The sequence below is a fragment of the Harpia harpyja genome, chromosome 2, assembly GCF_026419915.1.
Source record: "Harpia harpyja isolate bHarHar1 chromosome 2, bHarHar1 primary haplotype, whole genome shotgun sequence".
NCBI classification, from domain to species: domain Eukaryota; kingdom Metazoa; phylum Chordata; class Aves; order Accipitriformes; family Accipitridae; genus Harpia; species Harpia harpyja.
In genome coordinates, this window is record NC_068941.1 from 15,008,207 (window position 1) to 15,025,059 (window position 16,853).

Sequence of the window (16,853 nt, forward strand, 5' to 3'; positions counted from 1 at the left end):
TACGTTGTATTCCTACCATTAAGATTAAACAATACTTTATTCTGAAAGCAGATGGAGCCACTGATGAAAGATTTCAGAGATAACTTTTCAGGTGCCAACCCTAATCAATTACAGACACAACTAATTGTTACTATGTCCTAGCACTCTGTCAAGTGAAAGTTGTGGGGCAATCGCCAGGAAAGTAAACAAAATTTGAGGATGGAACACCCACTAAACAGTAACATTCATGCAAATGGTTTACAAACCCTTTTTCAATGGTTTCCCAACCACCGTGAAACTGACAGCATATTTTAAGTGAGGAGAAAGATTATGTTAATTAGGACCCCCAAAATAACACCAAAAGAGGGTTTTTTTTTACATTATTTTTCTTCAGGACACAGATATTCATGTGGAGATAACAGTTTTAGCTTTTTTCTTTTTTTAACCCAAGAAGATGCAATTGTATGCAAACGCAGTTTGCATTTTAACACCAAGTGCTTAGTACTACACAAGATGCAGGTGCTAACTGCTCCTGCCTAAGAGTGCTGTCTTTGGTATCCGCACATTTACCATTTTTAATGAGGTCTCCTTCCAAAACTCTGGCAACACCTTCCCCTGTGGTGTGGAAATCCTGCCCTTTCTTGGTTCCCAACCATTCGAAGTCCAACACGCGGACACTGCAATTCTGTGAGGAGAAAGGGCAGACGTGCCATCCTGACACTCGTTTCTCTCCCCAACTCCAGTCAGACAGAGCCCCGGGCCTTCCCGGCCCCCTGAGCACCCAGCTCTGCTTACTTCCCGCTTGTGCCCCTTCGGCCTCACCTCCCCAGCCCTGCACCGTGACGGGAAGGACGGGAGAGGGCGGCTGCCCGCCGGGTAACGGGGGCCTGGGGGGGCCGCCCTCGGAACCTTCCCGCCTGGCCGCGCGGGGCCGGGCGGGCAGCGCACCGCGCCGTGCCGCTTCCGGCTTCCGCACGGCCGGCAGGTGGGCGCGGGGGGCGGCGGCGGTCCCGGCGGTGGTCCCGACCCCCCCCCGCCGCTTCCCCGTTTGAGCAAGCGAAGCGGTCGCTGGCTTCCCGGGGCACAGAGCGCCGAGAAATACAGAGCACGGCGATCCAGGTTGGAAACGTGTCACGACCCGGTTTGGGGGCCTAGGTAAAAAAAAAATACTAAAAATAAGGTAAAATGCTGAATACGTGCGTTTTCTGGAAGGCTAGCCTGCTGTCGGCGTTCCGCCTAACAGCCTGAAATCGGGTCGTGAGGGCGCGTCGGCCTCACGCTCGGCAGCCGTTACCGGGGGGGGGTCAGCCGTTACCGGGGGGTGTCAGCCGTTACGGGGGGGGGGTCAGCCGTTACCCGGGGGGGGTTGTCCAGCCGGCGATCCCACCGGGAACGAGGTGCGTTTCCAGAGGAGGGGATCGGGCAGAGAGGTGCTTGAGGAAACCTCCTCACGCGTGGGCCCTCATGGCAGCACACGCAGCCCCCAGGCGCTGAGGTGGCAGAGTGCTGTCGGTCACCGCGTTGCTAAAAAGTGGGGTAAGTCGTTGAAATCGCAGTGCCTTGGAAATGATTTCGTTATTAGAAGGAATCGTGGACTGGAACGGCATAAGTACGACATGCTGCTAATAAGGTTTGGTTGGTTTTAGTTTTTTTTAATATTGTAGTCTCGTATAACGCTTGCAAAGCGGTAAAATGGATTTTGTTGAATTCTTAATGGCATCAGATGTGACCCAGGAAATTTACCGTGATTCCTCTTTTGATGAATATGCATAAGGTAGAAGCTATTTGATGGTCAAATACAAGTCTTGAAATATGGAAAGCCTCTTTTGGGTCTTAGTATTTGCGTGGCGTGACAAGAGTAACCCGACGGTTCCCCTGCCCCCCAAATGAATAGCTTCTTACAGCTGTTCATTATATTTGTGACAGCAGGGTGGTTAGCGTGTCACATAAGACAAGATAATATGACGCAAGGGAATGTCGTGCTTAACACAGAATATCCAGAAATCTGCTGGTGCAATCTGCTTTCCTGTCTGCTGCAAACTTAGTGTGTGTCTTTGGGACCTGATCAAGGACAATCTTCAAGAGGGGAAAAGACAGCATAGGAGTGGTACAACCTCAACAGAATTTAGATGCCAGACACTTTTTATGTATTTTACATAGCGCAACCATCGGCTAAAATACACAAGCAGTCTTTGGAGCTGTGGTGGGAACTCTGCTGTCTTTGCCTGTGTTTACCTTACCAAATAATGCAGCACCTGAGGAACAGCAGGTGAAACTTTTACAGAATGAAACATGCAGTGCTGGGGACCCAGTACTCACTCAACATATTTTAGGGCTTTTCCTTTGAACTACTGCTCACTTCATACACAGCCTCCCAATATCTGAACTCTGTGCTTTCTGTGCCACAGCATTGGCCATTAAGCTGGAAAGTCACGCTCGCTCTTGCTGCTGCTCCGACCCAATCACTCTGGAGCATTTTGCTCCCGAGTAGAAAACTTCAAACGGAGAAAAACCCCATATGCAGAACTGCTCCCAGTTCGGGAGCTCGGACGCTCTGTAGGGCAGCAAGGTCATACCTTCTGGGGCTGAGGAGGGAACCAGGCATGGACCTACTGTGTCCTGGGCAAGTTCTCTTACAACAGCATCGTAGATGAAAAGGAGGGTGCTAGCATGGCTGTAAGTCTCTGCCTTCAGCAAAAAGACTTTGTTTAAGCAAAAGATTGACGCTGTCTTTCTGGCAGGTAGATCATAAGTGAGTAGCTCACTGTAGGCATTTCCTTGATAACTCGACCTCTTGTTTTAGGTCCTCCAGAGGCCCTTTTCTGTCCCATGCACCATCCAGGAGAGCTGGACTGCAGACAGATTCCACTGGGTCTTTGCTGTCTGAGCATTTGGTAACAGTGTTGTGGTGCCTAAACACATTTTTGGGTCTTCCTTCAGCCTCAGATTACAGAAGCGTTGCCAAAAGTGGAGGTGGAACATACTGCAGAGGCATTTTAAATACTGATTAGTGCTTTTAAAAGGTGCGATACTCTGATTTGAAAGGAATTGCAGGTAAACAAAGTTTTTGCTATCATAATTTCTGGCATCATAACGCTATTAAGCTCTAGACAGAAAATTTAAAGATGGTAAGTTCCCTAAAAATTTAGAACTCAGGGCAAAGACAACAAACATCTTAAGTGGAAGCTCAGAGGGAAAGAGTGATAGAATACTGATCTGTAGGATGTTGTTACTTGTTGGGTGGTGTCTGAAAGCCTGGATTGACTTGATAGCTTTGTTAAAATGACCTGACATTGCAGTTTTGTTGTTATTTAGTTTAGTGCAACTTTCTAAAAACTACCATCTTAAAGATTTCTCATAATCTGTGTCCTCAGTAGTCATTGAGACAGTGTTTTTCATGAAAGCAGTTTGTCATTTTCGTGCTTTTGATTATGAGGTAACGTGAAGAAGTCAAGGTATAAATACTAACCATTAGATTCTGTTGTTAAATCAGCATTTAAGCAGTTTGAAAATTAGTGCGCAACCTCATATAGGACTCCCAGTGTCAGAAGTGTCATGCTTTAGAATAATGACAGTTGCCAGCAGGCAGCTCAGCAATACGATTTTGACTACAAAATATGACACTAATACAATTTAAACATGGTGCAAAATGCTACAGGGTGAGAAAACTGATTTATGTGTGCTATCAAAACCAGATTTTAGTATTTGGTCAGGACAATATATTTCTTTGTTTGGGAAAGTTAGAATTGTTGGGTTTATTTTATAAGACTTTTTGAATGAAGACACTAATTTTTCTTCCAAGTTTAAGCTGCTACAATTCACTGCCTGCCGATGCTGCAGCTCTCCTTACAGATGCCAGCATGCATGTCTACATGTCTGCTTGGAGTTAGGGATGAGGCTGGGGAGAGCAGGTACCTCCCATGTCCTCAGTGGCCCTGGTAGCCACTGACAGACCTACTGGAATCAGCGGAACCTTGCCTGGTGTGCTGGTTTGGGCTGGGGTAGAGTTACTTTTCTTCATAGTAGCTAGTATGGGGCTGTGTTTGGGATTTGTGCTGGAAACAGTGCTGATAACACAGGGATGTTTTAGTTACTGCTGAGCAGTGCTCACACAGAGCCAAGGGCTTTTCTGCTCCTCACCCCACCCGCGAGCAGGCTGGGGGGGCACAAGGAGTTGGGAGGGGGCACAGCTGGGACAGCTGACCCCAGCTGACCCAAGGGATATTCCAGAGCATATGATGTCATGTTCAGCATACAAAGCTGGGGGAAGAAGGAGGTGGGGGGACGTTTGGAGTGATGGCGTTTGTCTTCCCAAGTAACCGTGATGGAGCCCTGCTTTCCTGGAGATGGCTGAACACCTGCCTGCCGATGGGAAGTGGTGAATGAATTCCTTGTTTTGCTTTGGTTGTGTGCACAGCTTTTGCTTTACCTATTAAACTGTCTTTATCTCAGCCCACTAGTTTTCTCACTTTTACTTTTCCCGTTCTCTCCCATCCCACTGGGGAGGAGTGAGTGAGTGGCTGTGTGGGGCTTGGTTGCCAGCTGGGGTTAGACCACAACACCTGGGCAGAGCTGTTGCATCATGTGGGCCGGTTTCTGCCAATCCCCAAAGTCTGTAGCAATTTTCTTCAAATTCCGTAAGTAGAGATTGAGATTTTAAGATGACAGTTGTCTCTCAGTTATCAATTGTTTGAAAGTATATTTCTGCAGTTACAGAAATCGGAGGCAGAGCAAGGAGCGCTGTTAGGTGTACTTGTAGCTAAAAGAACTGTGGGGAGTTGTACAGTGCAAAATATGTTGGGACAACTTCCTAGAGAGGCCAGATTATCAAAACAGCAGCCCTCTTGTGACGTACCAAAATAAGAGCTAAACACTTCCAAAAATTCAGCCATCTTGTCGTCTGCAAGGAAGTATGGTTTGGCAGCTACAGCATGAAGCAGTGTGTCCACCTGGGCCATAGAGTTGGAAGTGTTTTTTTAGAACTATGTTTAATAAGGCAATTTTTTTGTCAGTGGAGAGGTCCTTGCCTCTTCCTTAGCTGCTTTCTTATTCCCATGGTTGCTAAGCAAATATCCCTGCTGCCCCTTTCACTGTCATCCCCCATCAAATTGTGCTAATCTGGGCCTTGGGTGTGCTTGTTGGTTTGGGTGTTTTGGTTTTGTTTTTAACCTGTATCTGGTTTAGAATGTGACACCAAGAACAGTTACATGAGCAGAAATGAGGGGATGATAAGACGGAGCATAAGGAAGGGTGTCTATCTTGAGTGCCTGTGTTGATGAGAGAAATTCTAACGTCAGACCACGCCTTTAATCTCTCAGTTGTCCATTTCATGAAGTCAGGATAATACTTACCTAATGTATTATAAACACAGAGTAAACTAAGCATATGTGAGTACCGCACAGTTTGTTGTGGACGTGACGAGAGCAGTGGTCTGATTGATTGCCTGATGGTCTCACCACTGTATTGCATTGGTTCGCTCCTAGAATGTTAAAATAGACACACGCGTTGAACCAGATGGAGTTAAATTAGTGTAAACCCTTCTTGGGAAACAGTGGTGTCTTCAAAGCAATGCATGCTCATCTCTTCCATTATTGCTAATGTGCTAGAATGATAAGTAAGCAGTACAAACATTCCTTTGTCATAGCTTTTAAATCTTTATAACAACATTTTGTTTTCTAAGCCTTCATGAAGTGTGAAATTTGCATTTTTGCAGTATACCATGATTCCCTTAACTGAAGAATGCTTTTTAACTGATTGAAGTAGTTAGTGAGCATGGGAAGACAGAGAAGCGAAAGAGAAAATGAGCTGAATATTGCCCTTGTTAAACAGACAAGGCAAACCAAAACCAGAGGCGCATCACAAACCTACAAAACAGTGGGTTTGGTTTTTTTAAGACAAAACACTTAAGATAGAAGTTAAGATAGTTAAGCGCAAAGTTTAAGACAGCAAAGTCCTTTCCAGATCACAAGATTCTTCATGGTTCATCACATGACTCTTCCTAAGGGACTGGTCCCTTATTCTACATTTGAAAAGAAACTTTCAGAAAAGGAAGTTAGTGGAGATGAAGCACAGTTAACATGGAAACTCCAAGATCCAGTTTTAGTGCTGGATGTATCATGTGTATCCATGTATTTACATGCATAGTTTTGTGTTCATTCATTACATAACATTTTTTTTTCCCTCCCACAGATAGTGAAAAATGCCTAAAAAGAAGACTGGTGCTCGTAAGAAAGCTGAGAACCGTCGTGAGCGTGAAAAGCAGATAAGGGCTTCAAGAGCCAACATAGATTTAGCCAAACATCCTTGTAATGCTTCAATGGTAAAATAACCTGAAGTATTTTATACTACAGTACTTGATTTTGAATTATGTAAAACCAGTGATAATACATTGACTGTATTTAATGCCACTGGAATGTCATTCTTCCTACCATCCTTCCTTTATATTAAGTTAGATTTGCATCAGAGGTATAATGCTTAAATAAAAAGTTTGATCCCTAATCAGAACCTAATTCAGAGTCCCTGTGGGGTCTGTAAATTTTGTATATTTTACCTAGAATAAAAATAATTACTGGTATTTTATTTCTTCTCTTTAGGAATGTGATAAGTGCCAAAGGTAAGTATTTTTCACCTTCTAAAACCAGTAGTTTAATATTAATTAGTTTCAAACATTTTACAGGGGTTTTTTTAATGCTTGCTTTCTGTTTGTTTTTTTTTTCTCTCCATGTGCCTAGACGACAGAAGAATAGAGCTTTTTGCTACTTCTGTAACTCTGTTCAAAAATTACCTATTTGTGCACAATGTGGTAAGTAGAAATAATGAGCAAAACCATGCTATCCTCAGTTCCATTTGTGGTGTTAAACTCTTAGCAGTTAGAGTACCTTTGTCTTAAAGTACCTTTGTGATTTTTGGAGCAGGTTCTTTTAAATCTGGGATGAATATCCTCCTTGAGAAGAGATCTTACTTGATCATGCACTAATGCGTATGCCTCTGACCAGCAGAGGTTTCCAAGTCTGGGTAATGGCCTTGTCTTCAGTATTTGATCTTCAGAAGAACTTGTCTCACTGCCTTTTAGGATTGAGAACACCTGACTGTTTCCCTAGATTGAACGCATGAAGTATTGTTTCATAACAGCAGCAAAGTTAAAAATGCTCTGACTGCCAGCAGGGCACCAATAAATACTGATTTTTAGGGGTGATGTAATTTCTGATCAGTTTAATATCAATTAAAGCAACAGTACATTACTCACCTTGCATGGTTTTGTAATGTAATATGCTGCTCATATTATTTATATGTGCTAGAGGGCTGATGCTTTGAAATCAGAAGAGAAGGACTCTTAGTGACAGAACTCTGCTCTGAATCAGGCTAAAATGCCTTTTTTTTTTTTTGAACAGCTGCTTGCTTGCAGGGGGTGTTGATAATTGTTTCATATTTTGAGGTGAATTTTGTTGTTTTACTGTTTCAACACATCCTTGCAAATTTTCAATTTTTCATTAAGCAATTTGGCTGTTTTGTAGTTTGACTCCCAGAGCTGCTGACATCTGCAGCTTCCAGTGCCTTTGTTGGGACCTGCAGATACTGAGCATTTCTGGAAGCCAGTCTGTTAGTGTGCAATTTCAGTGTGTCAGCCTTCATAAGTCTTCTATCATCATGCAGTGAAGTACTGAAAACATGTTGTCTATCTTATAGTATATTACACATCTGAAGCTGACTCCTGTGTGTTGAATTTATCTTAATCTGCGGTACGTTTCTGGAGGAAAAGCATTTCTAATAACAACCACAAAATCATATTGAGTCCCAGGGTTTTCCAAGACAAAGACCATTAGAGCTATTTGGTGCTTAATCAAGCGTTGGGGACAGCCCCTGTAAACCAACAGCATCTTTCTTAGAGAAGTCCCTGAGGGATGTGAGCAAGGTAGCTGTATTGCAGTTCTCCAGACCCAGTAATACCCCCACCACCTCTCGTTGCCCACCTCAGCCCACTACTGGTCCTTCCTCACCCTCCAAGTGCCATTAGGTGTCTGAGGTGTGATTTAATACAAAACTCTGCTGATACTGCATACTGGGATTTAATTACATTTTCAGAGTAGAATTTGGTTTTGTCAGCTCTTGAATGGGTTTGCAGGGAGCACCCTTTTGTTGGTTTCTCTAAGGAGGCAATAATGGAGACACCAAAGGGGTCTGTGGCAGGACAGCTTAAATCAGTGATAAAACTCCATTGCAGTAGCCTGGACTAACTACAATATTTTTTCTTTTTGCTTGTATAACTGCATACAGAGTATGGATCTTTCTGGTAGAGCTATTTATGTCAGAGGCAAGGAGTAGGAGAAGGTTGTCACCCTAACTGCTTGCTTGTGTCAGAATGACTTTTAAGTGCAGACTGTGGCTTTTTCTCCCACCCATCCCCTGCATTTAAAGGGAATTATTTTGTCTAGGAAGTAATCTCTTATATGGTTTTTAAAAAAAAAAAAACCAAAACCCCAACAACCACCAAAAAACAAAGTATCCAAATACCTGTAAGTAATTAAATCGTCAGGTGCACTTTTTTTTTTCATGGGGCCTCAGCTTTACACAAAGCACATGCTGCTTTTATGGTGGGACAGAACTAGCAGCAGTTTTAAATGCAACTTTTTAAGATGTCATTGCTTAACTTTCACCTTAATTTTGTTCTTTGGTTTGTTTCCACATTTGAAATTCTTGCTAATGCCTCAAACCATAGAGCAAGGCAACACATTGCCTTGTTATCTTAATACTGGGGCAAGAGATTTTGGCTGAAAGCAGACAATAATCAATTTGATCTAAGGGAGATGTGAGGGTGGGTTGCAGGTTACAGACAGTTGCTTACATTGTTTTTACCTGGATTTACAATTAAGCACAGGAGCTTGGTTGAAGTACTGCTCTTATATGAACATTCATTCTAATTTTTTCTTACTTTCATATAGTTTTCTTCTGGTTGCTTGCCTTTTTTTTTTTAAACAGGAAAAACCAAATGCATGATGAAGTCTTCAGACTGTGTTATAAAACATGCTGGTGTGTACAGTACTGGACTAGCAATGGTGGTATGTATATAAAATTACAGCCTTTTTTGCACTATGAGGTTATTCTATGCAAATCTTTCTGAAAAAAGATAAAATGGATTTATGGAATGATAGCATGTACCATGCCAAGTTGTTTTTTTTTTTTTCTCATCTTACCATCACAAACTGATTTTTCCCTTATACTAGAAACCCAAATTTTGCATTTTTAGATTCAGCTCCTGCAAACTCTGACATACGTCCTGGATGCTAACAGATCCATGCTGGTGGCAGGCCCTAAGCACATGCATTAACAGCACTAGAGCTTACATGCCCCGTAGCCAATTCCCAGTCTTCATTAAAATCTAGGATCATTCTGTAGAAACCGGTGGACTTTTGTTGCCGTCTTCTCAGTATTGCAGAGACCATCAGTATCACAGAGAGGAATCTGTTCCATGACATTAGGGGGAATTTTGTTTTTTTAAAAAAAAAAAAAAAAGTCATTTGGGCTCTTAGCAGAGATAGTCATAGCTTCTGGCCTTTGAATTTTTGTTCTTAGAAGGACAAGTTAGTTACTTCATTCTGGAAAGGAAGGTATGAGATGAGTCTCTGGATTAAATGCTGTATGGACTAAACCTCTGTCCTGGTTCTGCCTCCAGTTGGCAGTCAGCTGTTCTCAGTAACACAGCTGGCCTTTCTAGTCTGAAGTTCCTAAACTCATTCCATGTGTTCACTAATGCAGTATTTTCATCAACAGTTAATTCAGATCCATCATTGTTTTCTTAGTTTTGTGTGCATGTAATGCACGTAGTAGTTTGTCACGTATGGGCTGAGGAGGCTTCTTAAGTGCTACAATTAAAGGATAGTTTGTATAGATCTTGCAATTTAATCAAAAGGAAAGGTAGAGTGTCTAATTTATTTCTAATTAGTTATTTGATCTTTGCTCTCTACAGAGCTTGTGTTCTAATACAGCACGCTTTAAAATCCAAATGACTGATTTCAGCTGTAAAAATCTAGTGGCATTTTTCAGGTCGTCTTTGAAATGGCATTTTTGCCAGAACATTGTTATCATTTATGGATCTCAGGTTTCAGCTGGAAGACACAATTTTCATGCATAAGATTTAAGATAGGAAATATAAAAACCAGAAAAGGATAAAACAAAGTTATTTTGCATTATATTTAATCCTGCAGAAGTGAATATCAAACAAACAAGATGAACTGTGGAGCAGCTTGATAGGAATACAGATGCGGTTCATACTCGTTCGCTCAACTGGAATGAACCCACTGAGAAAATGAATACTTGGATACATTCGGGGTTATGGAATAAGAGTCTCTCTCTTGGTATTGCAGAAGTCCCAAGATGATATCTTTCTGTAATTGCAGGGTGCAATCTGTGATTTCTGTGAAGCTTGGGTGTGTCATGGGAGGAAGTGTCTCAGCACACACGCGTGTATCTGCCCTCTCGCAGATGCAGAATGTATTGAGTGCGAAAGAAGTGTCTGGGACCATGGTAGGTTGCTTACACTTGAAAGTAAGAAAATCTAAACGATACTTTTCTCCTCACATTGCTTAAGTTATTGTATCTATATTCTTAACATAGCATTTTTAATCTTCAGTGATTAGTCCTTGCAGTATGTTCATTCAAAGCAAGGCATTCTCCCCATTTTAAAAATAGACCTTATGCAGTGGGGAATGTAAATGACCTGCTCAAGAACATACAGTGCTCAACTTGGGGATGGTTATGTAATCTAAAGTATTAACTGTCTTATCAGCTGAGTGCTTCACATAATTAAGCGCTGCATCACATTGTCAACACACAATTTTCTGTCATTCCCGCTCCATTCATCTGCGCTAGTACAGGTATTTGGATTTCCAATTGCTTAGCAAACCATACTGATCTCCATTTGTGGAATCCTTTGAAGTGTTTATTTCAAGTGTGCATCAGAGGTGAGGGGGTGGGAGGAAAGGAGACTGGATGAGAGAGGATGTAATCCAATTTAAGAAAAATACTTAGTGCCATAGTCAAATTAAAATAAAGAAAAGCACTAGACATAATACTTTCTTTATATTTATGTTGTCTTGTGGCCTACGTGGTATCTTTCATTGTAATAATGGATGGCAGTGTCTAATTTAGGACTTTGTTGAAGCATTTGTGACAGAAGGGAGAACTGTTCTTCAGTCAAAACTACTGCCTAAATTGTTTGCAGAGCAGAACTTGATGGTATGCCCATTGCTGATTATTTTGCCTTGGTAAATCTTTTAGGAGGCAGAATATTTGCCTGCTCTTTTTGCCACAGTTTCCTCTGTGAAGATGATCAGTTTGAACATCAAGCCAGCTGCCAAGTTCTGGAAGCAGAGACATTTAAATGTAAGTTAGTTATTCATAGTCCTTTCGCCACAGCTAAACAGACTCTCCAATTGCTTCCTCTATGCTCCAGAATACTCCCCATCACCTTTTCCAAATAGCTTTTACCAAAACTGGAGGAGGGGGCCTGTTTCCTATGTGCTTGCTTTTGATACCCAGTTATCTAGACTACAGCTTTTGTCTCTGACCTTCCTCCATGCCTGGCTCTTACAGGCCACCCATGGGAAGTTGCCTTTGCAGGAGCCAGCAGCCTCTGAAGTTGCAGTGTTGGCAGTGGCCAGGACTGCAGCAAACCTGCTGGAACTGCTGATGCTGCTTTTTTACTCCACAAAGCTCTACAGGCAAGAAGGGGCTCTCTTCCGCTCTTCTGACTGTATGATGAGCTATTTCTAGATACCTGTTCCTCATGGAAAACAGCTGCCCTAAATATACCACCTGTGTTAGTCTGGCTAAACTTTCCCAGATTGCTGTGGATGGCCTGCATTTTGGTCAAGGGTTAGCATCTGTTGATTTTGCAAAAGCAGCAAGTGCTGAGGAAGGCCATGACTCAGGAAGCAGTCATTGTCTGATTCAGTGGGACAGGGTGAGCATGGAAGGAAGTAACAAAAATAGTGTTCATCCAGTGCGTGAACTCAGTGTTAGTTTCTTCCCTGACCAGTGGGCTGTGGACATGTGGGTCAGTAGATGTAGTAAATGTTGATACAAATCCACTTTTACTGAGTAAAGAACAGGTAGCTGAAGACTTTATATCCTTTTGAACTTTAATTGTGCGGGCAAAACCGAAACTGGCATTTGTAAGAGGACATGATGGCCATGCCCGACTTTGCTAGTCCACTAGTTTCTGGCTGAAACAGGGAAACTTCAACGAAAGTTAAAAAAACATCACCAAACCAAGACTATATGCATGTTTAAAATAATCTTTTGTAGAAGTATTTCTTTCCTACCCACCATTAACTACTATGTGGTTTATCCCCCCGAGACAAGCGTTTGTCACTTCCAAAAACTTGTATGTGTTAATTTTGACTATTATAACATTTTCAGTCCTTATTATAGAAAATCAAGGTGCTCTTTATCATGTATAAGACTGTTTTCTTCAGAACTGACTAATCTTGTCCTAATTGATTTCTCCCAGTTCAGAATATTTGTTGATTTTAATGTTATAGTCAGTGTCTTTAGAAATCTCTTATCTCCTTTTCATGTCCCATCTTTTTTTCCCAGCCAGCTATTTTCTAAGCCTTGATTAGCTTCCCTTGATTTATTCTGCCAGAATATCTTGCTGCATAGCAATATTGAAGCAGCAACAGCTGTTCCACAAGAATGTTTTTTCAGTGATTGTTGGAAGCTTTTAATTCACAGATGTGATGTCACACCCTGAATAGAGAAATTGCTTTTTGAGGGTTTTCACAGTGTTCAGTGTTTTGTGGCACAGTGCAGTCTTGGTAGAGAGGCAGGATTTCTGTCAGTGTGTGGTAACAAGATTATAAAACCTGAACTTTTACAGAATACATGAACTCTAAATGCGGTCATGCAATTGTAGTCTAAATCCCATTCTAGCTGTGAAAAAGGCATTGTTACTTTCCACCACTATCTGAGAGAAGTTTTTTAAAGTGCCGATACTCCAGAAATGTTTGAATACGTATGCATTAGCATTTCCAGTTCCATCTTTAAACATGTGACTGAGCACTAAATCCTGTGCCTGTCTGGCTCATGTGGAGAACTCATGATATTTATTACTTCAGATTCAAAGACTTTGTCACAGGGGTAAGGCAAGGTGGAAGGGAACAAGTACTTGCACAGCTACTGATAAAATACATATTACTGCTGCTTGAGGAGTAGCTATTCACTCAGCTTTGCATTGCTGCCAATTCCCATGTGGTTGCCTTTACTATACTCCCTCTAGTGGAGTGAAGAAGCTAATTTGAAGCTTCAAGACAAGTTACATTTTGAGCACTGATTCTTCTCTTTACAGCTCATGTGCCAGCTACAATTATTTCGCACAGATTTTCATATGAAGGTGTATGCAATAAAGTACATTTGCAGAGGACATGTCAGAAAATGCAGAACAAAACAACTGTTCTAGGCTTGGAAGTTCACAAGCTTTAAGTGTTCTCACATCCTATTTAAATGAGATAATGCTATTAAAGGCTGCCATGGCATTGTTTAGTGACAGTAAAATACTAGCACGTCTTCTTTTGATATTGAGAGAAAAGGAAAAGCAAGGTGATCACTTAATACCAAACTGGTTCTGAAACTTCTGTTTTTAAAAGTTTGGAAACTCAAGAAAGAATTAAACTTTTTTCCCTCTTCAACTTTTAGTGTCAAGTTACATTATTGCAATGAGGCTTAGACATGAAAAAAACTAGTAAAATGATACTGTATGGTAAAATGAGTGATTCATGTTGCCAAAGTGCAGTTGTGTCAGGGAATTAAAAATAAATGCCTCAATTACATTATTACATATTTTTGCAAGGTCTTAAAAACATCACAGATCTGCAGTTTCCAAGTACTGAATTTTATATATTGATTTTCTCCAACAGGTGTTTCCTGTAACAGGCTTGGGCAACATTCATGCCTGCGTTGTAAGGTAAAGACAGTTGCACGTAGCTATGATTTTAGACTTGTTCTCCTTAGCCTCCAAGGCTGGTATCAAGCCTTGTCATGTCTTCCTCTGCATTGTTTAAAAAGGTATTCATACTTTTTGTATTAGTTTCTGAAGCCTGGGGGCAGACTTGTCAGGGACAAAAGGGCTTCTATCTGTGCTTGCTTGTTAACCACAAGCCGATGTTGTGCATCCCCATGCCAGGTGAGGAGATCTCCACTTTGTCCAGCCCTCTGTGTTTAAATTGGGGCTGTACGATGTTTGGGCCATTTAAAAAAAAAAAAATCAAACAAATCCTTGTTCTTGAACACAATCCAAGGCTTTGGAATATGTTTTGATCCAGCATAGAACTAACACAATTTATTTATTTTTTTTTTAAAAAACAGTCAAGTGATGATCTGACCAGAAAACACTGCAGCCTGGATCCAATAGAAATTATCTCCACAGCTAATCCAGTTTTACACATGCACAGACTAATTTGTTGATGTCAGGCTTTTGGTTTTACACACTCAGAAGTAATTTTGTATAAAAAGTTCCACCTGCTTCATCATCAGCATTGCCCAGATTTCTCCAGGTGCTGGTTCACTGCCTGCTCTTACTCTACTTACCCTACATATGTTTCCCTGCAGTCTCCCATGGCATCAATTTCATATTGCAAATTGTTCCTTTCTCCAGATATCTTCACTGGCACCATGGTGCTCAACATGTGAAATTTCAATCTCTAATTCTTGCCTTCAGGTCACTGCATAGTTATGTTCTGGCATACATCTCTGATTGTATTTTATTTAAGCTTGTCAACGTAAACCAAAGTTTGCCAGGCTCCTTGTGGGCAGCACTATAATCCAGTCCTTGAGTATGTTACTTTCTCTACTTGTTTATCAGCACTTTTACCCAGCTTCTTCCCCAGGAAGCCATGAAACTATGTTCAACACAGAAGTGGTTGCTCTGTGCACAGACTCCAGTTCCACTGCGCATAGAGCTCATTAAATTTTAATCCCAACCAGAAAATCCTGCTGCTTAGACACTTTTTTTGCTTGCTTCTTGCTGAAGAGGATGCTTCTATGATTAACACATTTAGCCTTTTTATTCTCCTTTTACCCCACAGGCTTGTTTTTGTGACGATCATGTGCGAAGTAAGGTTTTCAAGCAGGAAAAAGGAAAAGAGCCTCCCTGCCCTAAATGTGGCCATGAAACTCAGCAGACAAAGGATCTAAGCATGTCAAGTAAGGCTGCTTCTCTAGCTAACAAGCTATACAATACCATTGGTGACTACTTTTCTGCATAGGAACACTGAGTAAAGTCTGATTACTTTCAATTGTTTTGCAAAGCTTTGCTGCATTTGTTTTGGGAAAAACTTCATGTTTCCTAGATCTAGAATTGAGTAGTCTCTCATTCTTAATCCTTAATTGATTCCAATACAGGGAAAGCTTTTGTTTAGTTTGAGATTTTAGTTATGGAAAAATTGCAAAAAATCACCGCTTAAGCCTTTATTTCATCTACAAGAAGCTGGCTAAAGAATTTTAAAGTGCAATTTGATGACATGCATACAATCTACCTCCACCACTCTTGAATAAATCACAGTATGTATTATGTCTGCAAAGCACATCCAATTACAGGTTTTCTTGACTAGAGTACCAAAGGGTTTATCCTAAAACCGAAGTCATACTCTGGGGGCAGTTACTGTTTATACAGACTTGGCTGCAGGGGGACAGACTATGTGTAGCAGAAAAGTTCTGTCAGAGTAAGGATAAAATCTGAAAGTCAGATTTAGAAAAAAGCTGCCTAACATTGTACACTCTTTGCTGAGTAGTGAAAAAGGATGGAAAAGAAATGTCAGATGCTCTGCTCAAATTGCTGTTGAGGGGCGAGAACATGATGATTTTTCTCTGCCTGCAGCACGCTCTTTGAAGTTTGGCCGACAGACTGGAGGAGAAGATGCAGACGGAGCTTCAGGTTATGATGCTTACTGGAAGAGCCTCTCCTCCAGCAAGGCTGGAGATGCAGGTGATCGTGAGGATGAATATGATGAATATGAAGCAGAAGATGATGATGAAGATGACAATGATGAGGGAGGGAAGGAATCTGATACAGAGACCACAGATGTATTCAGCAATTTGAATTTAGGAAGGACCTATGCTAGTGGGTATGCACATTATGAGGAGCCTGAAGATTAAGCTTGATATGCTGGCAAGCTAAAAAACACTTGGAAGGAGCCAAGCAGTGCTTCACTCGAGTTGTGTACATGCCAGTAGGATAGCTCTATCAGGTACTTACATATCAAAGTTAGGGAGTAAAGAGTGTGGGACTTCTGCAGTAACTCCAAGTGATTTTTTTTTTTTTTTTATATAAACCAATATTGAGTTTGGGACTGGGGGAGAAAACAGGAGTATTTTTATTCCACTAAGCAACCAGGGTGGATTTGTCCTTGAGTTACTGAGTATACTGGTTCAATGCTGTTTTCCCATATCAATACAGGAACATGGGAGGGCTGACAATTTGCTTATCAGAAATTAAGTTATTTTTTACAATAATTTTGTTAACTGATTTCATAAAATTAATGTAGTGGTGGGTTGGTGACTGTTTTTTTTTGGTCTGCACAATAAAAGTCAACTGCATTCTCTAATGAATTGTCATAAATATTGATCTCCCATGAATAGTTAGAAAGCAGGTTGTATACAAAGTGTAAATTGACACTAAAATAACTTCCTTGTTTATGTAGGTAAGGCAGATCAATGTAGCTCTCTATGTACTTGAACATTACCTTCCCAGCATTTTTAGTATTAGATATTAATCAATGCAGCTATATGCAGTCATTACAAGTGCACCCCGGATAATCAAAAATTTTATTGCAATAAAAATGTTGGTGTATCCTATCTGCCACTAAAATCTATAAGACAAT

General features: G+C 41.2%; 1 protein-coding gene across 8 annotated transcripts; it reads left to right on the forward strand.

The window, feature by feature from the left end:
- Positions 1–991: 991 nt before the first annotated feature.
- ZNF330 (zinc finger protein 330) lies at positions 992–16,577 on the forward strand. 8 transcript variants are annotated; one of them, XM_052816008.1, is made up of 11 exons: positions 992–1,134; positions 2,783–4,354; positions 6,173–6,298; positions 6,573–6,592; positions 6,711–6,781; positions 8,956–9,035; positions 10,374–10,500; positions 11,254–11,358; positions 13,893–13,939; positions 15,060–15,177; positions 15,851–16,577. In XM_052816008.1, the coding sequence occupies exons 3-11, from the start codon at positions 6,179–6,181 to the stop codon at positions 16,126–16,128; spliced, it is 966 nt and encodes a 321-aa protein (XP_052671968.1). In that variant the 5' UTR covers positions 992–1,134; positions 2,783–4,354; positions 6,173–6,178; the 3' UTR covers positions 16,129–16,577. The 8 variants fall into 8 exon arrangements, with proteins under 8 accessions (XP_052671968.1, XP_052671991.1, XP_052671998.1 ...); XM_052816031.1 differs by having other exon boundaries at positions 2,783–3,033; positions 6,169–6,298; XM_052816038.1 differs by having other exon boundaries at positions 2,783–3,002; positions 6,169–6,298.
- The last annotated feature ends 276 nt before the right edge of the window (positions 16,578–16,853 follow it).

Excerpts from the sequence above, each read along its gene's own strand:
- ZNF330 (XM_052816008.1), top strand. The coding sequence starts at position 6,179 with ATGCCTAAAAAGAAGACTGGTGCTCGTAAGAAAGCTGAGAACCGTCGT. Across the intron at positions 6,782-8,955 it reads ACCTATTTGTGCACAATGTG|GAAAAACCAAATGCATGATG; the intron begins GTAAGTAGAAAT and ends TTTTTTAAACAG. Across the intron at positions 10,501-11,253 it reads AAGAAGTGTCTGGGACCATG|GAGGCAGAATATTTGCCTGC; the intron begins GTAGGTTGCTTA and ends TAAATCTTTTAG.